Source organism: Pseudophryne corroboree, chromosome 4, assembly GCF_028390025.1.
Source record: "Pseudophryne corroboree isolate aPseCor3 chromosome 4, aPseCor3.hap2, whole genome shotgun sequence".
Taxonomy (NCBI): Eukaryota; Metazoa; Chordata; class Amphibia; order Anura; family Myobatrachidae; genus Pseudophryne; species Pseudophryne corroboree.
Window position 1 is genome coordinate 275314747 of NC_086447.1, and position 24670 is coordinate 275339416.

The 24670-nt window shown below is 44.9% G+C and overlaps 1 protein-coding gene across 2 annotated transcripts in view; it reads left to right on the top strand.

Moving 5' to 3' along the window:
• The window catches only part of GFM1 (G elongation factor mitochondrial 1), a 79374-nt gene that overhangs the window by 53142 nt on the left and 1562 nt on the right, over positions 1 to 24670 (top strand). For both annotated transcript variants that reach the window (XM_063916140.1, XM_063916141.1), the window contains exons 14-17: positions 4723 to 4885; positions 7078 to 7222; positions 7642 to 7802; positions 7989 to 8042. In XM_063916140.1, the coding sequence (XP_063772210.1) occupies positions 4723 to 4885; positions 7078 to 7222; positions 7642 to 7802; positions 7989 to 8042 (523 nt within the window). The remainder of the gene's footprint in view (positions 1 to 4722; positions 4886 to 7077; positions 7223 to 7641; positions 7803 to 7988; positions 8043 to 24670) is intronic.

Here is a 24670-nt window from a genome sequence, read left to right on the forward strand (position 1 = left end):
GAAGGAGCTGTTTTCTGGCTCCCTCCTTCAACAGCACAGCCAGCACTGAGGAGCAGCACTGGGCGGCAGGCAATGTGGCGTGTGTGATCTGAGTCACTCTACGGCTCCATAGGTTACTGGGCAGGCTGTGTCTGGGCCACCCGGAAGAGCCCAGCGCTGCCCGAGCCTGAAGTTCTAAAAGTCAGGCAGCTGGCATCTCTGGTCACACATTTCAGGACCGCCTAGTGTGCTATGGCATAGCCGTTGAAAAACGCTGTTTTACATGAATGGTGATAAGTAGTGAAGTGCAGTGTCAAATGCATTCTTGATTCCTTTAAAACGAGATCCTGATTAATGTGGACTTACAGTTTCTATTATGTGTATGATAATGATCTGGTTATGGGACTTCCTGTCAGGCTGCTTACTGGGTAACAGTGGCATGTTGCAGGCTACAACAGCTGTCAGCCGATAAGGAGGATCTATTTAACGTGACAATCAATATCTCATATATATATATATATATATATATATATATATATATATATATATATATATATATATATTTGATGTGATATAAGTAACAAGCATCCACAAGCGCAGTAATTATCTATTTATTGTCTTTTCTGTCAGCCTAACGGGTTCTAACCAAACCCTTAATACGTGCAGCTGTGATGGATTAATGCACTCTTAAAAGAGTGTGAATCTCTATTTACATCTATATTTGTACACAAGGGTTGGGTATCTGCACACTCACTTTTATATATTTTTTCTAATAGTGCGAGTGTATGTGAGTCCTCACCATACAATCACTATATGAAACCCCTTTTACACTATCTTAATGATGTTCAAAATAAAGGAAGGGGGTGCTGTCAATTACAGTAAATGTACAACGGGGTTGGGGGAAAGAAGGATAGAAGAAAACTGTATTTATGACGCACTAGAAGGAATTAATCAATCCTAAAATGTAACCTTTATTGAATATATATTAAAATGTATAATTTCATTGACCCAGACTACAGTGAAACATAAGAGTTAAAATCAAACAGACTGACATATATGTGAAACCTACAAGATAGGAAATGGTGAATAAAGAATTTTAAAAAGCGTATCCTGCGTGTGTTGTATATATCACCCCTTTATAGGTATGATTCTGTTTAAATAATGGCTGTTACAACAAATATTAATAGCTAGCACTCTCCGGTTAATAATCCTAGAGTGTCAGAACTTCTCATATATATCCTAATTCACTCTACAGAAATATCACCTGGGGAATCCTCCCAGATATGGGGACTGTGAGTGTCAATAGAAATAAATAGAGAGTTATTTCGATAGTATTTCTAAATCAAGACCGCTGAAAAAATGGATATCAAGGCCTCTAAATTAATCTTAGCACAAGGTATATTAACCCACATTCATTGTCGCATTACTAATTCGATGATATGTAGTGCTGATCGTCGCCAATATACTTATATATAATATGCTTCTGAATCAATGGTTCGCTGCAAAATAGAAATCAAGATCTCTGAATTAATTTTGGCACAAAGACATATTATCCCACACTTATTATCATACATATAGTTATCCGGGCATGTGTATGGGGAAACAGAGAAGACGTTTTCTTTATACTCAAGGGATATGGCAGTCCCCACTTCATATGGATTTTTTAAGGGATATAGCAGTCTCAGTTTTAAGCTCCAATAATCCACATATATTTCTTTCTGGATATTGCAATTCAGATTTGCTTAAGGGATATAACAACCCCCATATCTGTGTGGGTCTCTTAAAGGAATATGGCAATCCCCAATAACCCGCATATGATCTATGTACTGCAATATGTCACAATAACTTGGGCTCATTCTCTGTTTATTTAATTCGAAGATATAAAGCTATTATTCAGGAAGATAGCGCTCCTATTCATAATATGTATTAACCCCATACGTGACAGTATCGTGTCCCTTTTATAACAATTTCGTTGTATGATTAAACCTGCAGTGTGGGGTAGCGCCTGTGTAAAGGTGGTGTTTTTTATCCACTCACATGTTATATATCATAATTCAGGGATGCATTAAATACCCCCTGGAGACTAACAGAATGTATAGTCCCCACAAATCATGGATTATCACAGTAGTGATTATTTCAGTATTCCATTGATTCATGCAGCTCCTAATGAGTATTGCCTTATAATATTGGCTATAATATAGGATGCTTGTATCGTATTTTTTTCAGTATTCAGTCATACACCTACCATCTTGTTTTCAAATGTTACAACATTGTTTGTTACAGTATAATATATTAGGTATTATCACTGACACTGTCCAATCATTGCCTTATGACAGCTTTATTGTAGAAATAGCATAGCTGAATTATTTTAGCTGGTGCCTAAAGCAGTGGTGGTAAATAACTCTAAAGTAATATAATTAGAGTTACCAACATATACTGGTACTGGTATTCTATTAATATAGAGATCCACTTTACTGCTCTTAAAAAGAAAAAAGTTTTTCTATCTAGATGTCGTCTGCTATCAGCATATAATAATTGAGACATCAGCTGCTGTCAGCATATGACATTGGAAACATTTGTTGCGAATTGCTGTCTAAGACATTTTGTTGCAGATTCTGATACTAAGTATCCTATCCTCCTGCACGTGTCTCTTTCTGGACAGCCTAGTAAACCTCTCTATTAAGTCACTATAACAGCCATGGTGATATACATTAACACATTGTTTTTTTTTATATATATAACATATATTAAACACACGCAGGCGAAGCTGTCATAAGGCAATGATTGGACAGTGTCAGTGATAATACCTAATATATTATACTGTAACAAACAATGTTGTAACATTTGAAAACAAGATGGTAGGTGTATGACTGAATACTGAAAAAAATACGATACAAGCATCCTATATTATAGCCAATATTATAAGGCAATACTCATTAGGAGCTGCATGAATCAATGGAATACTGAAATAATCACTACTGTGATAATCCATGATTTGTGGGGACTATACATTCTGTTAGTCTCCAGGGGGTATTTAATGCATCCCTGAATTATGATATATAACATGTGAGTGGATAAAAAACACCACCTTTACACAGGCGCTACCCCACACTGCAGGTTTAATCATACAACGAAATTGATATAAAAGGGACACGATACTGTCACGTATGGGGTTAATACATATTATGAATAGGAGCGCTATCTTCCTGAATAATAGCTTTATATCTTCGAATTAAATAAACAGAGAATGAGCCCAAGTTATTGTGACATATTGCAGTACATAGATCATATGCGGGTTAGTGGGGATTGCCATATTCCTTTAAGAGACCCACACAGATATGGGGGTTGTTATATCCCTTAAGCAAATCTGAATTGCAATATCCAGAAAGAAATATATGTGGATTATTGGAGCTTAAAACTGGGACTGCTATATCCCTTAAAAAATCCATATGAAGTGGGGACTGCCATATCCCTTGAGTATAAAGAAAACTTCTTCTCTGTTTCCCCATACACATGCCCGGATAACTATATGTATGATAATAAGTGTGGGATAATATGTCTTTGTGCCAAAATTAATTCAGAGATCTTGATTTCTATTTTGCAGCGAACCATTGATTCAGAAGCATATTATATATAAGTATATTGGCGACGATCAGCACTACATATCATCGAATTAGTAATGCGACAATGAATGTGGGTTAATATACCTTGTGCTAAGATTAATTTAGAGGCCTTGATATCCATTTTTTCAGCGGTCTTGATTTAGAAATACTATCGAAATAACGCTCTATCTATTTATTTCTATTGACACTCACAGTCCCCATATCTGTGAGGATTCCCCAGGGGATATTTCTGTAGAGTGAATTAGGATATATATGAGAAGTTCTGACACTCTAGGATTATTAACCGGAGAGTGCTAGCTATTAATATTTGTTGTAACAGCCATTATTTAAACAGAATCATACCTATAAAGGGGTGATATATATAACACACGCAGGATACGCTTTTTAAAATTCTTTATTCACCATTTCCTATCTTGTAGGTTTCACATATATGTCAGTCTGTTTGATTTTAACTCTTATGTTTCACTGTAGTCTGGGTCAATGAAATTATACATTTTAATATATATTCAATAAAGGTTACATTTTAGGATTGATTAATTCCTTCTAGTGCGTCAAATACAGTTTTCTTCTATCCTTCTTTCCCCCAACCCCATCTATATTTGTAGAATTATTTATCACAGCACTAGGAGTGTCAGTGTTGGTGCCTTTTCTGAAATATATAGTGTTTCTATTTAACATGAAACATGCTACCTATTATTAGATATAATATGCAACATACTAGACCAGAAGCAAAAAATATAAAAATGTCAACAAAATAAATATTGCAGTTGTTGTAATATACTTACACTGGTGTAGACCTGTCTGTGTAATAAATAAATAAATATATAACAATAAAGGTTTGGTAATAACCCCAACATTAGGAGGATGTTTTCTTGTTGGCTCTCTATTCTCTTCCCATAGAAGCTTACTGTAATAAATATATAACATTTGTGTATACATTTTTGCTTTTGGATATAGCAAACAAATACAAGGTAACTTTTCTTTTTACACTGATATGTAGGATTAATCTAGGACACGAGATCAGGTAGCCCACAGTAAATTGCCGTGCCTGCACATTTTAACGCTTTCCCACCTATAGTGCGACATGGTAATGTATTGCTGTATTGCTTTTCTCTTCCAGGTTTGATTTCACCCATAAAAAGCAATCTGGTGGAGCAGGCCAGTTTGGTAGGGTCACTGGGTTTATTGAGCCGCTTGATGCTGAAGATTACACAAAGGTGGAATTTGAAGACAGAACTGTAGGAACGAATGTCCCCAAACAGTACATCCCTGCTGTGGAGAAAGTAAGCCAACGACAAATGTAATTTTATTGTAAATATCAACATGAATATCAGAGTAGTATGTTGATTAGCATCACATTCCGCAAGTTGTTGCCAGTCAGTACAAAAGAATTCTTTCTCTATATTATGTGACTTTTTTTTTAATCAACTTTTGAATGAGTGGAATATTTAGTATTGTCACTAGGGGGAGCTTGTGGCACAGTCCGTACGTTATGCACTATAATCCTGCCCTAGAGCTGTATTGATCATAGATTCTGTCATTAGGGGGAACTCTTAATCATTTCTCTATAGAAAATGGAGTCTGAGGAACCACAGAATATGATATTAATGTAATGCTTGTCAGATTGCACTTTAAAATGCAGCTGATATAGTTGATGTAAGCATGCACACAGGCTTTTACTGCATTCAGTTCGCCAAAGCAGAACACAAACTTCTGGATTGACGTTTCCGGATATCAGGTCTTTTAAGGTAAAATTGTGTGTTTTCTGAAGCAGGTTACATTGGTTTCCACGGGGCAAACATCGGGATGTAGAGTGGATCTTGATCCAGAGGCACCAACAGGCTAAAGCTTTAGCTGTCCCAGGATGCATTGGGGGCTCCTCCGTAACCCCGCCTCCAGGCACTGAGAGCTCCTTTTCTTGATTTTTGCGGTGGTCATTCTGCTATCTTGCACTTTACATGTAAACATTGCATATAGCAGCGGGCGTATACAGTGTACATCTGGGGAAAAAGGTTGTGACAAAAGCTCCGTGGAACAATGATACCATGTGTGACAGCTATGACCTTGTACATAAACCAATGGCACATCTTATAGCTTGGGTTACAAGTATTTGTGTCTGTTCTGGAGCCCCAGAAGACAGTCTCCATTACATATTATTGCTGTCCTCCAGTTTGCACAACTGTTGAAACAGATGTTGGGATTCCAGTTGGGATCTAAAACCCTACAATCTAAATTAGGTCATTATTTGAGTGATGACCTAATTGTGGCTGAGGCATGTTCATGTCATCCGTAATATGCCTGGCACATGCCCAAGCTCCCGCTGAATGTGCTTGGCGCACGCCCAAGCTCCCGCTATATGTGCACACTGACTAGAGAAAAATGTACCAGTAAGGGTGGTAGTAAGGGGAGAGGAGGCAGGGACAGAGGGTGATGTGGTGGGGGGTGGAGCGGCTGAGGTGACCTAGCTCAGTGGTGGCCAACGCGTGGCTCTTGAGCCACATGCGGCTCTTTCTTCATTCAAATGTGGCTCCCAACACTCAAGTCACGTGACCACAAGAGATCTATAAACCGCTGCACTCCAGCTAGACATGCAGCAGCACTACGTAGACTGAGAACTGAGGGAGCCAAATACACAAGGGAGAGCTGGCTGGAGTGACACAGGCGGGTGCTGGCTGGAGTGACACATGGGGGAACTGAAGTGTATTATGTGAATCTGGCTTTTCAATATATTTTATGCGGATCTGGCTTTTTCAGTTATTTGATGTAGAAGTGGCTCTTTCATTATATTTTATGTTGGATCTGGCTTTTTCAATGTATTTTATACCAGGGGCGTGGCCTAGCAGGCACAAGGTCACACCACATTTTTGCAAGTGCGCCTTCGACTCGAAGTCGGCTCTTTGGTGTACCTAACAAGATTTCTTGGCTCTTTGTCTCTGACTGGTTGGCCACCCCTGACCTAGCTGATGCCAGACCATTTATTTACTATTTCTACATATATTTAAAGAAGACCTTAACCTAAAATAGCTACATATAAATGTTACTCTAAAAAAAAAATAAAGCACTACCTAAATTAGTTTTTGTTATATAAAGAAAAAAAAAACATCACGTTAAAACCATCCATCCAGGTAGCATTATATAATGGCATCTCAGTGTCTGTGACCCTCCACAGTTTCCCACGTTGTCCTTGAGGACTCCCATTAGGAAAGATTAGGTCTTCACCTCTAGGATCTGAATGCAGGGAGCAGCACACGTGTTTCCAGTGCACTGCTTGGCATGGGTGAGTACACTGGAAACAGCAGCTCATGGAATGGGAGTGAGGTGGTTTTTGGTTATTTAGGTGGAGTTCTTGTTTTTAAAAAAACATTTACACTTAACTTTTAAACATAATTTATCATGTAGCGCCAGACGAATATGCCACTTCAGCTGTATATTAGCAAGTGCTGTTTTTATGAGCTGCATAATCTTTTTATTGCAGGGTTTCCGTGATGCCTGTGAGAAAGGAATTCTTACTGGGCACAAAGTTTCCGGCATACGCTTTGTCCTGGAAGATGGTGCAAATCACATTGTGGATTCCAATGAAATCTCCTTCATCAGAGCTGGCGAGGGAGCCTTAAAGCAAGGTATAAAGGTCTTACTGCATGTGTGTTATTAAGCTATTGAATAAAGGTTTCATCCTGATGTTCTTTTGGCAGATAGTTCTGTGTAACACTCCTGTTACAGCCTATTTCTCACCGTTGCCATATCTTCTCATTTCTGGTGGGTCTAATCAGTATGTAGCTATCAGTACTCTGCATGCGATTCAGATTTTCTTCATTTTCACTCTTCAGCGAGACAAATGTAATACTGGACCTTGACCTTTAAAAATACTCTCAAACAGAAAAGGAGAAAAATACATCTGTCTTATGGCCTGACAAGTTTGTAAATGGGAATATATTTCTTAGATTTCTGAATTGCTTCAGTGCTAGAACCATCTTTTTGCATCAAAGTTTTAGTATTTATGATTATTACAAGTATTTAGCATTTTTGTTTACTCAATCAGCTTTGGAGCATGCAACAATATCCATTCTGGAACCGATAATGTCTGTAGAAGTCAATGCACCAAATGAATTCCAAGGGTCTGTGATTGCTGGCATTAACCGCAGACATGGAGTAATCGTAGGTCAAGACGGAGCAGAGGACTATTTTACACTGTATGCTGATGTAAGTATATCTGTATTTAGCAGACCTCATTGAAGTCCTTCTGATGACAGCTGTAGTGCACAAGAGTCATCAGTTATTAAACGCTTTATCATATTCTGTCCCTGATACAACTGTTCTGAGTTACTGTCGTGTATTTCCATTGTGTGTTTAAACGGCAATATTGTGACATCTTTTTTTATTTTGCAGGTTCCACTTAATGATATGTTTGGCTATGCAAGTGAACTGCGATCTTGTACAGAGGTTTGTATGCTATGTGTGCGATTTTGACTTGTATCAAGAGCAGGGATGAATTGAATAATTACCCTTACTATGTTGCACTTCTGTGGTATTTATGCTTAAATATACCTAAAACTGTAAGTACATTTTTTTTAGGAAAAAGTCAGGTCATTGCTTTGCCAACCACCGATCTAGCGTAATGCTTATTCCTAAGGGTAGTTGTGTTGGGGATGGGAATGTTGTTGGCATGCAATTGTAGTATTTACCTTATGAGTGGTGTCCCGTCTTGCCCTGGCTGCACTATAGAGCAGATAAAGAGACTAAGGGGGACATGTACTAAGCAGTGATAAAAGTGGAGAAGTGAGCCAGTGGAGAAGCTGCCCATGGCAACCAATCAGCTGCTCTGTATACGTTTATAGTATGCAAATTCTAAATGTTATGTCAATCCTGATTGGGCACCATGGGCAGCTTCTCCACTGGCTCACTTCTCCAATTTTATCACTGCTTAGTACATGTCCCCCTAAGAAGGTAGACCTTGCCTCGCACAAAGGATCATCCAGCTGATGAGGAGCATATATAGCTACTTTTCTGGAAATTCTTCTGGCTCATGATTTATGAATGTGGTGTTCTTGTCTGGCCACACACACACACTAGGGCTTCCTCTACCTGCGTATTACCAAGATTCTCCTCCTCAGACAAGGATAGTTATGGGTCAGACTTCCCTGGACCCATCATTAGCAATCTTTGTATACAATATTTTTAGTAACATTGTGCATGATACAAAGTTTGTGTACATACATTCATTTAAAAATATGTTTATATTTCTCTATCGTCCTAGTGGATGCTGGGGTTCCTGAAAGGACCATGGGGAATAGCGGCTCCGCAGGAGACAGGGCACAAAAAGTAAAGCTTTTCCAGATCAGGTGGTGTGCACTGGCTCCTCCCCCTATGACCCTCCTCCAGACTCCAGTTAGATTTTTGTGCCCGGCCGAGAAGGGTGCAATCTAGGTGGCTCTCCTAAAGAGCTGCTTAGAAAAAGTTTAGCTTAGGTTTTTTATTTTACAGTGAGTCCTGCTGGCAACAGGATCACTGCAACGAGGGACTGAGGGGAGAAGAAGTGAACTCACCTGCGTGCAGGATGGATTGGCTTCTTGGCTACTGGACATCAGCTCCAGAGGGACGATCACAGGTACAGCCTGGATGGTCACCGGAGCCGCGCCGCCGGCCCCCTTGCAGATGCTGAAGTCAGAAGAGGTCCAGAATCGGCGGCTGAAGACTCCTGCAGTCTTCTAAAGGTAGCGCACAGCACTGCAGCTGTGCGCCATTTTCCTCTCAGCACACTTCACACGCAGTCACTGAGGGTGCAGGGCGCTGGGGGGGGGCGCCCTGGGAGGCAAATGTAACCTATATAAAGGCTAAAAATACCTCACATATAGCCCCCAGAGGCTATATGGAGATATTTAACCCCTGCCTGGATTCACTAAATAGCGGGAGACGAGCCCGCCAAAAAAGGGGCGGGGCCTATCTCCTCAGCACACGGCGCCATTTCCTCTCACAGCTCCGCTGGTCAGGACGGCTCCCAGGTCTCTCCCCTGCACTGCACTACAGAAACAGGGTAAAACAGAGAGGGGGGGCAAATTTATGGCGATATTTTGATATATATAAAGCAGCTATAAGGGAGCACTTATTATAAGGCTATCCCTGTTATATATAGCGCTTTTGGTGTGTGCTGGCAAACTCTCCCTCTGTCTCCCCAAAGGGCTAGTGGGTCCTGTCTTCGTTAGGAGCATTCCCTGTGTGTCTGCTGTGTGTCGGTACGTGTGTGTCGACATGTATGAGGACGATATTGGTGTGGAGGCGGAGCAATTGCCAAATATGAGGATGTCACCCCCTAGGGAGTCGACACCAGAATGGATGCCTTTATTTATGGAACTACGGGATAGTGTCAACACGCTAAAGCAGTCGTTTGACGACATGAGACGGCCGGACAATCAATTAGTGCCTGTCCAGGCGACTCAAACACCGTCAGGGGCTGTGAAACGCCCTTTGCCTCAGTCGGTCGACACAGACCCAGACACAGGCACTGACTCCAGTGGTGACGGTGACGAATCAACCGTATTTTCCAGTAGGGCCACACGTTATATGATTTTGGCAATGAAGGAGGCGTTACATTTAGCTGATACTACAGGTACCACTAAACAGGGTATTATGTGGGGTGTGAAAAAACTACCTATAGTTTTTCCTGAATCAGAAGAATTAAATGACGTGTGTAATGAAGCGTGGGTTGCCCCTGATAAAAAGCTGATAATTTCAAAGAAATTATTGGCATTATACCCTTTCCCGCCAGAGGTTAGGGAGCGCTGGGAAACACCTCCTAGGGTGGACAAGGCGCTAACACGCTTATCTAAACAAGTGGCGTTACCCTCTCCTGAGACGGCCGCACTTAAAGATCCATCAGATAGGAGGATGGAAAATATCCAAAAAAGTATATACACACATGCAGGTGTTATACTACGACCAGCTATAGCGACTGCCTGGATGTGCAGTGCTGGGGTAGTTTGGTCAGAGTCCCTGATTGAAAATATTGATACCCTGGACAGGGACAATATTTTACTGTCGTTAGAACAAATAAAGGATGCATTTCTTTATATGCGTGATGCACAGAGGGATATCTGCACACTGGCATCACGGGTAAGTGCTATGTCCATTTCGGCCAGAAGAGCTTTATGGACGCGACAGTGGACAGGCGATGCGGATTCAAAACGGCATATGGAAGTTTTGCCGTATAAAGGGGAGGAGTTATTTGGAGTCGGTCTATCAGATTTGGTGGCCACGGCTACAGCCGGGAAATCCACCTTTCTACCTCAAGTCACTCCCCAACAGAAAAAGGCACCGACTTTTCAACCGCAGCCCTTTCGTTCCTTTAAAAATAAGAGAGCAAAGGGCTATTCATATCTGCCACGAGGCAGAGGTCGAGGGAAGAGACAGCAACAGGCAGCTCCTTCCCAGGAACAGAAGCCCTCCCCGGCTTCTACAAAAGCCTCAGCATGACGCTGGGGCTTCTCAAGCGGACTCGGGGACGGTGGGTGGTCGTCTCAAAAATTACAGCGCGCAGTGGGCTCACTCGCAGGTAGATCCCTGGATCCTGCAGATAATATCTCAGGGGTACAGGTTGGAATTAGAGACAGATCCACCTCGCCGTTTCCTGAAGTCTGCTTTACCAACGTCCCCCTCCGAAAGGGAGACGGTTTTGGAAGCCATTCACAAGCTGTACTCTCAGCAGGTGATAGTCAAGGTACCTCTTCTACAACAAGGGAAGGGGTATTATTCCACTCTTTTTGTGGTACCGAAGCCGGATGGCTCGGTAAGGCCTATTCTAAATCTGAAGTCCTTGAACCTGTACATAAAGAAGTTCCAGTTCAAGATGGAGTCACTCAGAGCAGTGATAGCGAACCTGGAAGAGGGGGACTTTATGGTATCCTTGGACATCAAGGATGCGTATCTCCACGTTCCAATTTACCCCTCACACCAGGGGTACCTCAGGTTCGTTGTACAAAACTGTCACTATCAGTTTCAGACGCTGCCGTTCGGATTGTCCACGGCACCTCGGGTCTTTACAAAGGTAATGGCCGAGATGATGATTCTTCTTCGAAGAAAAGGCATATTAATTATCCCATACTTGGACGATCTCCTAATAAGGGCAAGGTCCAGAGAACAGCTAGAGATGGGATTAGCACTGTCTCAAGAAGTGCTAAAACAGCACGGGTGGATTCTGAATATTCCAAAATCCCAGTTAATGCCGACAACTCGTCTGCTGTTCCTAGGGATGATTCTGGACACGGTTCAGAAAAAGGTTTTTCTCCCGGAGGAAAAAGCAAAGGAGTTATCCGAGCTTGTCAGGAACCTCCTAAAACCAGGAAAGGTGTCTGTACATCAATGCACAAGAGTCCTGGGAAAAATGGTGGCTTCTTACGAAGCAATTCCATTCGGCAGATTCCACGCAAGAATTTTCCAAAGGGATCTGTTGGACAAATGGTCAGGGTCGCATCTTCAGATGCACCTGCGGATAACCCTGTCTCCAAGGACAAGGGTGTCTCTTCTGTGGTGGTTGCAGAGTGCTCATCTATTGGAGGGCCGCAGATTCGGCATACAGGATTGGATCCTGGTGACCACGGACGCCAGCCTGAGAGGCTGGGGAGCAGTCACACAAGGAAGAAACTTCCAGGGAGTATGGACGAGCCTGGAAACGTCTCTTCACATAAACATTCTGGAACTAAGAGCAATATACAATGCTCTAAGCCAGGCAGAACCTCTGCTTCAGGGAAAACCGGTGTTGATCCAGTCGGACAACATCACGGCAGTCGCCCATGTGAACAGACAGGGCGGCACAAGAAGCAGGAGTGCAATGGCAGAAGCTGCAAGGATTCTTCGCTGGGCAGAGAATCATGTGATAGCACTGTCAGCAGTGTTCATCCCGGGAGTGGACAACTGGGAAGCAGACTTCCTCAGCAGACGCGATCTTCACCCGGGAGAGTGGGGACTTCATCCAGAAGTCTTCCACATGCTGGTAACCCGTTGGGAAAGACCAATGGTGGACATGATGGCGTCTCGCCTCAACAAAAAACTGGACAGGTATTGCGCCAGGTCAAGAGATCCGCAGGCAATAGCTGTGGACGCGCTGGTAACGCCTTGGGTGTACCAGTCGGTATATGTGTTTCCTCCTCTGCCTCTCATACCAAAAGTATTGAGAATTATACGGCAAAGAGGCGTAAGAACGATACTAGTGGTTCCGGATTGGCCAAGAAGGACTTGGTACCCGGAACTTCAAGAGATGATCACGGAAGATCCGTGGCCTCTACCTCTAAGGAGGGACTTGCTTCAGCAGGGTCCCTGTCTGTTTCAAGACTTACCGCGGCTGCGTTTGACGGCATGGCGGTTGAACGCCGGATCCTAAAGGAAAAAGGCATGCCGGAAGAAGTCATTCCTACTTTGATTAAAGCAAGGAAGGAAGTAACCGTGCAACATTATCACCGAATTTGGCGAAAATATGTTGCGTGGTGCGAAGATCGGAGTGCTCCGACGGAGGAATTTCAACTGGGTCGATTCCTACATTTCCTGCAATCAGGATTGTCTATGGGTCTCAAATTGGGATCTATTAAGGTTCAAATTTCGGCCCTGTCGATTTTCTTTCAAAAAGAATTGGCTTCAGTCCCTGAAGTCCAGACCTTTGTTAAGGGAGTGCTACATATACAGCCTCCTGTGGTGCCTCCAGTGGCACCGTGGGATCTCAATGTGGTTTTGGACTTTCTAAAATCTCATTGGTTTGAACCACTAAAGAAGGTGGATTTGAAATATCTCACATGGAAAGTGACCATGCTTCTAGCCCTGGCTTCGGCCAGGAGAGTGTCAGAACTGGCAGCTTTATCTTACAAAAGCCCATATCTGATTTTCCATTCGGACAGGGCAGAACTGCGGACTCGTCCGCATTTTCTCCCTAAGGTGGTGTCAGCATTTCATCTGAACCAGCCTATTGTAGTGCCTGCGGCTACAAGTGACTTGGAGGACTCCAAGTTACTGGACGTTGTCAGAGCATTAAAAATATATATTGCAAGGACAGCTGGAGTCAGAAAATCTGACTCGTTGTTTATATTGTATGCACCCAACAAGATGGGTGCTCCTGCGTCTAAGCAGACGATTGCTCGTTGGATCTGTAGCACAATCCAACTTGCACATTCTGTGGCAGGCCTGCCACAGCCTAAATCTGTAAAGGCCCACTCCACAAGGAAGGTGGGCTCATCTTGGGCGGCTGCCCGAGGGGTCTCGGCATTACAACTTTGCCGAGCAGCTACGTGGTCAGGGGAGAACACGTTTGTAAAATTTTACAAATTTGATACTCTGGCTAAGGAGGACCTGGAGTTCTCTCATTCGGTGCTGCAGAGTCATCCGCACTCTCCCGCCCGTTTGGGAGCTTTGGTATAATCCCCATGGTCCTTTCAGGAACCCCAGCATCCACTAGGACGATAGAGAAAATAAGATTTTACTTACCGATAAATCTATTTCTCGGAGTCCGTAGTGGATGCTGGGCGCCCATCCCAAGTGCGGATTATCTGCAATAATTGTACATAGTTATTGTTAACTAATTCGGGTTATTGTTGAAGGAAGCCATCTTTCAGAGGCTCCGCTGTTATCATACTGTTAACTGGGTTTAGATCACAAGTTGTACGGTGTGATTGGTGTGGCTGGTATGAGTCTTACCCGGGATTCAAAATCCTCCCTTATTGTGTACGCTCATCCGGGCACAGTACCTAACTGGAGTCTGGAGGAGGGTCATAGGGGGAGGAGCCAGTGCACACCACCTGATCTGGAAAAGCTTTACTTTTTGTGCCCTGTCTCCTGCGGAGCCGCTATTCCCCATGGTCCTTTCAGGAACCCCAGCATCCACTACGGACTCCGAGAAATAGATTTATCGGTAAGTAAAATCTTATTTTTTTTGTTCAAATGTGTTTTACTGAGATTTCAAAAGCATTAGACAGTATATCAAGTAGAGCATGAAGAAAAGATTAATACAGAGAACATCATATGTGGCCATAAGTACAGGTATAAATACCATTCAAATATAACATTATCTCATTATCTTTGGGGGGGGGGGGGTGTATCTCGTACGGACATCCCTCAGCATAGTCAAATAAGATATGAGAATTCAAAAATATACAGGTTGAGTATCCCTTATCCAAAATGCTTGGGACCAGAGGTATTTTGGATATGGGATTTTTCCGTATTTTGGAATAATTGCATACCATAATGAAATATCATGGTGATGGGACCTAAATCTAAGCACAGAATGCATTTATGTTTCATATACACCTTATACACACAGCCTGAAGGTCATTTTAGCCAATATTTTTTATAACTTTGTACATTAAACAAAGTGTGTGTACATTCACACAATTCATTTATGTTTCATATACACTTTATACACACAGCCTGAAGGTCATTTAATACAATATTTTTAATAACTTTGTGTATTAAACAAAGTTTGTGTACATTTAATCATCAAAAAACAAAGGTTTCACTATCTCACTCTCACTCAAAAAAGTCCGTATTTCGGAATATTCCGTATTTCGGAATATTTGGATATGGGATACTCAACCTGTATATAACATACTATTTACGACAATCGTTTTAAGGAATACCAATCAGTGGATTTGAACACCCCTTCTGTATTTTCAGTTCGGGGATGGGAAGTTAGCTAATGTATATATCCCATTTCTCTAACGTCCTAGTGGATGCTGGGGACTCCGTAAGGACCATGGGGAATAGACGGGCTCCGCAGGAGACATGGGCACTTTATGAAAGAATTTAGATTCTGGTGTGCTCTGGCTCCTCCCTCTATGTCCCTCCTCCAGACCTCAGTTTGAATCTGTGCCCGGACAAGCTGGGTGCTGTTCAGTGAGCTCTCCTGAGCTTGCTGTAAGAAAGTATTTTGTTAGGTTTTTTATTTTCAGGGAGCTCTGCTGGCAACAGACTCCCTGCATCGTGGGACAGAGGGGAGAGAAGCAGCCCTACTCTCTGAAGCTAGGTCCTGCTTCTTAGGCTACTGGACACCATTAGCTCCAGAGGGATCATACACAGGATCTCACCCTCGTCGTCCGATCCCAGAGCCGCGCCGCCGTCCCCCTCGCAGAGCCGGAAGACAGAAGCCGGGTGAGTATGAGAAGCAAGAAGACTTCGAAATCGGCGGCAGAAGACTCCATTCTTCACATGAGGTAACGCACAGCACTGCACAGCTGTGCGCCATTGCTCCAAACACACCTCACATACTCCGGTCATTGTAAGGGTGCAGGGTGCAGGGTGGGGGGGGGGGGGGGGGGGCGCCCTGGGCAGCATATGGACCTCTGTTGGCAAAAGTACTCATATATACAGTTGGGCACTGTATATATGTATGAGCCCCCGCCAAAAAGATATGTATTTTAGCGGGACAGAAGCCCGCTGTCGAGGGGGCGGGGCTTCTCCCTCAGCACTCACCAGCGCCATTTTTTCTCCACAGCTCCGCAGAGAAGACGCTCCCCAGGCTCTCCCCTGCAGATCACGGTAGAAAAGGGTAAAAGGAGAGGGGGGGGCACATAATTAGGCGCAAAAAACACAATATACAGCAGCTACTGGGTTAACATTAAGTTACTGTGTTATTCTTGGGTTATATTGCGCTGGGGTGTGTGCTGGCATACTCTCTCTCTGTCTCACCAAAGGGCCTTGTGGGGGAACTGTCTTCAAAAAGGGCATTCCCTGTGTGTGTGGTGTGTCGGTACGCTTGTGTCGACATGTCCGATGAGGAAGGCTATGCGCAGAGCGGGAGCAAATGAATGTGGTGTCTCTGCCGACGGCACCGACACCTGATTGGATGGATATGTGGAAGGTTTTAAATGATAATGTTAATTCCTTGCATAAAAGGTTAGACAAAGCTGAAACCTCAGGACAGTCAGGGTCCCAACCCATGCCTGATCCTATGTCGCAGAGGCCGACAGGGTCTCAGAAGCGCCCACTATCCCAAATTATTGACACGGATACCGACATGGATTCTGACTCCAGTGTCGATTACGATGATGCAAAGTTACAGCCAAAATTGGCTAAATCCATCCGTTATATGATTATAGCTATTAAGGATGTGTTGCACATCACAGAGGAAACCCCAGTCCCTGACAGGAGGGTTCATATGTATGGGGAAAAGAAGCCGCAGGTAACTTTTCCCCCCTCACACGAGCTCAATGAGTTATGTGAAAAGGCTTGGGAATCTCCAGATAAAAAACTGCAGATTTCCAAAAAGATTCTTATGGCGTATCCTTTCCCGCCAACTGACAGGTTACGCTGGGAATCCTCCCCTAGGGTGGACAAAGCTTTGACACGCTTATCCAAGAAGGTAGCCCTGCCGTCACAGGATACGGCTACCTTCAAAGATGCTGCGGATCGCAAACAGGAGGTTACCCTGAAGTCCATTTATACACATTCAGGTACCTTACTGAGGCCGGCAATCGCGTCGGCTTGGGTGTGTAGTGCTGTAGCAGCATGGACGGATACCTTATCTGAGGAACTTGATACCTTAGACAAGGATACTATATTAATGACCCTGGGGCATATTAAAGACGCTGTCCTTTATATGAGAGATGCTCAGAGAGACATTAGCCTACTAGGTTCTAGAATAAATGCTATGTCGATTTCTGCCAGAAGGGTCCTGTGGACTCGGCAATGGACAGGTGATGCCGACTCAAAAAGGCACATGGAGGTTTTACCTTACAAGGGTGATGAATTGTTTGGGGAGGGTCTCTCGGACCTGGTCTCCACAGCTACGGTTGGGAAGTCAAATTTTTTGCCATATGTTTCCTCACAACCTAAGAAAGCACCGTATTACCAAATGCAGTCCTTTCGATCACAGAAAAACAAGAAAGTCCGAGGTGCGTCCTTTCTTGCCAGAGGCAGGGGCAGAGGAAAGAAGCTGCACAACACAGCTAGTTCCCAGGAACAGAAGTCCTCCCCGGCTTCCACTAAATCCACCGCATGACGCTGGGGCTCCACAGGCGGAGCTAGGCCCGGTGGGGGCGCGTCTCCGAAATTTCAGCCACAAGTTGGTTCACTCACAGTTGGATCCCTGGGCAATAGATATTGTGTCTCAGGGATACAAGCTGGAATTCGAAGAGATGCCCCCTCACCGATACCTCAAGTCGGCCTGCCAGCTTCCCCCTTAGAGAGGGAAATAGTGTTAACTGCAATTCACAAATTGTATCTTCAACAGGTGATGGTCAAGGTTCCCCTCCTTCAACAAGGAAAGGGTTATTATTCGACCATGTTTGTGGTACCGAAACCGGACGGTTCTGTCAGACCCATATTGAATTTAAAATCCCTGAACATGTACCTAAAAAGGTTCCGGTTCAAGATGGAATCGCTGAGAGCGGTCATTGCAAGCCTGGAAGGGGGGGATTTTATGGTGTCTCTGGACATAAAGGATGCATACCTTCATGTCCCCATTTATCCACCTCATCAGGCGTACCTCAGATTTGTGGTACAGGATTGTCATTACCAATTTCAGACGTTGCCGTTTGATCTCTCCACGGCTCCGAGAATATTTACCAAGGTAATGGCGGAAATGATGGTACTCCTGCGGAAGCAAGGGGTCCCAATTATCCCATACTTGGATGATCTCCTCATAAAAGCGAGGTCAAGAGAGCAGTTGCTGATCAGCGTAGCACGTTCTCTGGAAGTGGTACGGCAACACGGCTGGATTCTGAATATTCCAAAGTCGCAGTTGGTTCCTACGACTCGTCTGCCTTTCCTGGGCATGATTCTGGACACAGGCCAGAAAAGGGTTTATCTCCCGATAGAGAAGGTTTAGGAACTCATGACACTGGTCAGGGACCTATTAAAACCAAAACAGGTGTCAGTGTATCACTGCACTCGAGTCCTGGGAAAGATGGTGGCATCGTACGAGGCCATTCCCTTTGGCAGGTTCCATGCGAGGACCTTTCAATGGGACTTACTGGACATATGGTCCGGATCACATCTTCAGATGCATCGGTTAATCACCCTATCCCCAGGGCCAGGGGGTCTCTCCTGTGGTGGCTGCAGAGTGCTCACCTTCTCGAGGGCCGCAGATTCGGCATTCAGGACTGGGTCCTGGTGACCACGGATGCAAGCCTCCGAGGGTGGGGAGCAGTCACACAGGGAAGAAATTTCCAAGGTCTGTGGTCAAGTCAGGAGACTTTCCTTCACATCAACATCCTGGAACTAAGGGCCATTTACAACGCCCTACGTCAAACAGAGACCCTGCTTCGCGGTCAACCAGTTCTGATTCAGTCAGACAACATCACCGCTGTGGCTCATGTAAACCGACAAGGCGGCACAAGGAGCAGGGTGGCGATGGCGGAAGCCACCAGAATTCTTCGCTGGGCGGAGAATCATGTAAGCGCACTGTCAGCAGTGTTCATCCCGGGGGTAGACAACTGAGAAGCAGACTTCCTCAGCAGGCACGACCTCCACCCGGGGGAGTAGGGACTTCATCAAGAAGTCTTCGCACAGCTTGCAAGTCGGTGGGAACTGCCACAGGTGGACATGATGGCATCCCGCCTCAACAAGAAACTACAGAGGTATTGCGCCAGGTCAAGAGACCCTCAGGCGATAGCTGTAGACGCCCTGGTGACACCGTGGGGGTTCCAATCGGTCTATGTATTTCCTCCTCTTCCTCTCATACCCAAGGTGTTGAGAATCATAAGAAAAAGAGGAGTGAGAACAATACTCATTGTTCCGGATTGGCCAAGAAGGACTTGGTATCCAGATCTGCAAGAAATGCTCACAGAGGACCCGTGGCCTCTTCCTCTAAGACAGGACTTGTTGCAACAGGGGCCCTGTCTGTTCCAAGACTTACCGCGGCTGCGTTTGAACGCCGGATCCTAGCGGAAAAAGGCATTCCAGATGAGGTCATTCCTACGCTGATAAAGGCTAGGAAGGACGTGACAACTCAACATTATCACCGTATATGGCGAAAATATGTTGCTTGGTGTGAGGCCAGGAATGCCCCTACGGAGGAATTCCAGCTGGGCCGTTTCCTTCACTTCCTACAGTCAGGAGTGACTTTGGGCCTAAAATTGGGTTCCATTAAGGTCCAGATTTCGACCCTATCCATTTTCTTTCAAAAAGAGCTGGCTTCTCTACCGGAAGTTCAGACGTTTATGAAGGGAGTGCTGCGTATTCAGCCCCCTTTTGTGCCCCCGGTGGCACCTTGGGATCTTAACGTGGTGTTGAGTTTCCTGAAATCCCACTGGTTTGAACCACTCAAAACAGTGGAATTGAAATATCTCACGTGGAAGGTGGTCATGCTACTAGCATTGGCTTCGGCTAGGCGTGTGTCAGAATTAGCGGCTTTGTCACATAAAAGCCTCTATCTGGTTTTCCATGCGGATAGAGCAGAATTGCGGACCCGTCCACAATTTCTGACAAAAGTGGTTTCATCCTTTCATATAAACCAACCTATTGTGGTGCCTGTGGCTACTACTGACTTGGAGCATTCCGAGTTACTTGATGTGGTCAGGGCTTTGAAGGTTTATGTAGCCAGAACGGCTAGGGTCAGGAAAACAGAATCTTTGTTTATCCTGTATGCTTCCAACAAGCTTGGTGCTCCTGCTTCAAAGCAAACTATTGCTCGCTGGATCTGTAATACGATTCAGCAGGCTCATTCTGTGGCTGGATTGCCGCTGCCAAAATCAGTTAAGACCCATTCCACTAGGAAGGTGGGCTCTTCTTGGGCGGCTGCCCGAGGGGTCTCGGCATTACAGCTGTGCCGAGCGGCTACTTGGTCAGGTTCAAACACTTTTGCAAAGTTCTACAAGTTTGATACCCGGGCTGAGGAGGACCTTGTGTTTGCTCATTCGGTGCTGCAGAGTCATCCGCACTCTCCCGCCCGTTTGGGAGCTTTGGTATAATCCCCATGGTCCTTACGGAGTCCCCAGCATCCACTAGGACGTTAGAGAAAATAAGATTTTACTTACCGGTAAATCTATTTCTCGTAGTCCGTAGTGGATGCTGGGCGCCCATCCCAAGGGGGTAATTCCAAGTTGATCGCAGCAGGATTTTTTTTAGCAGTTGGGCAAAACCATGTGCACTGCAGGGGAGGCAGATATAACATGTGCAGAGAGAGTTAGATTTGGGTGTGGTGTGTTCAATCTGCAATCTAATTTGCAGTGTAAAAATAAAGCAGCCAGTATTTACCCTGCACAGAAATAAAATAACCCACCCAAATCTAACTCTATCTGCACATGTTATATCTGCCTCCCCTGCAGTGCACATGGTTTTGCCCAACTGCTAAAAAAAATCCTGCTGCGATCAACTTGGAATTACCCCCCAAGTGCGGACTTCTTCTGCAATACTTGTATATAGTTATTGCTGCAATAAGGGCTATGTTATTGTTGCATCAGGGTTGAACTGATGCTCTGTTGTTGTTCATACTGTTGACTGGGTAAGTTTATCACAAGTTATACGGTGTGATTGGTGTGGCTGGTATGAGTCTTGCCCTGGATTTCCAAAATCCTTTCCTTGTACTGTCAGCTCTTCCGGGCACAGTTTCTCTAACAGGTCTGGAGGAGGGACATAGAGGGAGGAGCCAGAGCACACCAGAATCTAAATTCTTTCTTAAAGTGCCCATGTCTCCTGCGGAGCCCGTCTATTCCCCATGGTCCTTACGGAGTCCCCAGCATCCACTACGGACTAAGAGAAATAGATTTACCGGTAAGTAAAATCTTTTTTTTTTTTTATAGAAACGTTTGACTCCTGTTTCAATATCTGGGAATGTGCACTGGCGTTCATAATATAGGATTTGCAACAGCATATATAGGCAGCAGATATCCAATGGGTTAAAATGGCTTTTTTGGCCACTGTTAAAATCACCGTAAGAACAGGCGTAATCATTTTAGAATTCGGACCTAGGCCCCAACCTGTGAAATTAAGAAGTACACAAGGGCCCGGGAGCTTCATCAAAGAGAGAGAGAAAAAAATATTAAGGAATAAGACAACCTTTACACTGCATAACTTTATCACAGCTCCAAAAATTATAAAGAAAATTGCTGACCGAGAATGACATTTAGGGCAATGACCTGTTTTGTCCGGAACCATATATTTCCATTGAGATTGTGATATAAAGGCTCTATTTAGTACCTTCAGTTGAACTTCTTGTAAAGCTGCTGAGGTTAAGAAACTTTAATGAAGCAGCAACTGGGGACAGTAAAACATCATGAGACTGGGTGGCCTGGAGTAGCTGGGGATAGGCAGCATTTTTCCGGCTCTCCCGCTGATATCCTGAAAATATCCTGCTAGAAGCTGTTTTCTCCCCCCAAACACCTTGTGTTTCTGCTGGACCCTCTCCCGCTGCTGCGGAGCTCCTTGGAGTGTCGAAATCTCGGGATCTCCACGTGTGCGTCCTAGAGATCGGCCGGCCGGCCCGGCCTCAGCACAGAGTCCCGTTGCCTCTGTTTCTGGTTCCAGCGGCTGCAGTGCGGTGTGCGATACTCACCTGTTACTATCTCCCATTCTTCGGCTGTGTCCCCGGGGATCCTCCGTGCGTCTTCTGCTGTCTGTCTCGCTCCCGGTGCCTGCGGGTGTGTGTGACGCCGACGGCCGCCATTTTGCTGCTAACTTCTCCTCTGACGTCCTCTGGATATTACTCCTGCTCTGCACATTCTGATGGTGAGGGTGACACCGGCTGCCTGTTTCTTTGCTCCTGTTTAGCGGGTCTGCTGCTACTAGCTGGCTGCTTTATCTGGGTTCCCTACTAGATGTGACTTGGTGGTGTGTCAGCCGCCATTTTGTCTCTGGAGGTTTATACCTGATGCCCTGAGATTCCTGCAGTCTGTACCATTTGTGGCCATCCCAGCTGGTGCTCGGGTTTGTCTATTGTGCCCAGTCTCCTGTCTTGGCGTCTACGTGCCTTTACGATGGCTGGCTCTTTGCGGCACATACTCCAGGCTATTTATGCCTCTACAGAGAGACTTGTTATTCAGCTTACCAAAATGGTGGATGTATCCCCCAGCTCCATGGTTGACTTCACTGCGCTTCCTGCATCGAAATATTCTCCGGCTGTCTCCTATTCCGACACTGTGGATTCTATTGTACTGGATGCTGATCTAATCCCTGTATGCCCTGACTCTCTTGTAGTCCAGCCGAAAACCCGTTTGGATTTTCTGTCATCCTCCGTTGGAATTGCTCCTAATATCCTCTGTTGTCTACCTTCTGACTGCCTCGACTATGCTGTGTCCTTTACAGTTATTGGTTTTATCTCTCCTGCTGCTATGTGGACACCGTGTAGCGTGACATACTATGGCTGGATGGAGCTAACGGTGCCCTCTCCGAAAATCCATCCTCTATCTCTTTGGTTCGCGCCAGGTCTGGGGGATTTGACTTTTGCATTCTCTGGACATTCCCCTACTGATTGTTGTCTGTGCTGGACCAGGTTTTTCCTTTTCGACTTATCCTGTCATGGTGCTGAGCCTTGGCTGGACTAATGTAACACTGTGTCACCATTTTCTGCTAAGCTTTGCTGGTGGGGATGGTTTCCATCTCCTTGTATTTTTTTTTTTTTTTTTCACACGACTGTGCTATAGTGATGTTTTATGTGTAGCGGGAAGGTTGGGTCTTTGATATGGTAGAATCTCCTCCTATCTATGCTATGTATAAGGTTATATACTGCTCAGCACGCTTCGCGGGAGGAAAGTTATGTTCTTCTGCGGGAGAGCCGGATTTAGCCTAGCTTAAGGTCATTAGTTTATTGCTCCTATTAGTTTCGAATGGGGGGGGGGGGGGGGGGGTTTGCTAGTTAGTGTAGTTAGAGATGGGGATGGGGGTTTAGGGATCCAAGTCAGGGCCGGTTCTTTTCCTTGTGGCGCCCCGGGCAAAATATAGGGGCGTGGCTTCAAATGGGGGCGTGGCCACGGCGCTGAAAGAAAAAATAAAATAAAATAAAAAAGTATACTTACCATCCCCGTTCCTGATCCAGACCGCCTCCGCCGCCGCTCTTCTCCTCTCTTCGATCTATGGGAGAGACGTTATTACGTCTCTCCCATAGAACAGCATAGACACTAGAGGTCAATTATGACCCCTAGTGTTTGTGCCAGTATGTTGTGCGGTGCGCGATGACGTCATCGCGCATCGCACAGCAAAGGTCCTCTCCATGAAGGGAACCTAGACCGTAGCGTCTAGTTTCCCTTCATGGAGAGGACCTTTGCTGTGCGTGACGTCATCGCGCACCGCACAACTAAGGTCCTCTCAATGAAGGGAAACTAGACGCTACGCGTCTGGTTCCCTTCAAAGCGGGGGGGCACAGCAGGGCACAGCGGGGGGCACAGTGGCGGATCTTGCCCTGGTGCGGCGCCCTCCGGAAGGCGGCGCCCCGGGCAAAAGTACCGCTTGCCCGTGGCAAGAACCGCCACTGATCCAAGTATACCTGAGTTGGGGGTAGGCTATACAGGGTGTGGGGTTATAGGGGTGGTTTGTTTTTGTGGGTTTTGTTTTCTTTTTTGTGGCTGTTTGGCAGACATTTTATATCCCATTGGACTATACTTAACGATGATGTGTCTTCACGGTGACATGTGTAGGGACTAGATACTCCCCATTTTATTCTGTGGATAAATTGTGTGGGCCCACATGGCGCCTGTGGGCCTCTGCGTACTATGGTGTGGGGAGTCAATCTACTTATCCTGAATCGTATGCCATGTGTCATCTTGATCTGCAGCTTTTTTATGTATATTCTATATTCTGCCACGAATACCTGCACATGCTACAACATTTTCAATTTGTTCTGTATATGTATTTCTACAAAATTTAAAATCTCAATAAAAAGTTATTGAATTAAAAAAAAAAAAAAAAAACATCATGAGACTGAATAAGTGGTATGTCAAAAGACCAGGTCTTTACTGTACGAGCCCAGGCTTTCCTGGTAGTAGGTTCAATTAGATAGGGGTATAAGTATCCATTAGCAATCTTTAGTTGCTACTGGAAGTGGCACCTTAAGTCCCTGCTCCACGCAGAAGAGGGAGCAGGGTTACCCAGCTGCATAGACAGCTCTGTCACAGACCGGCTTTGCTGAGTCCATACGACCACCACAGGCAAGCTCAGATGCCAGC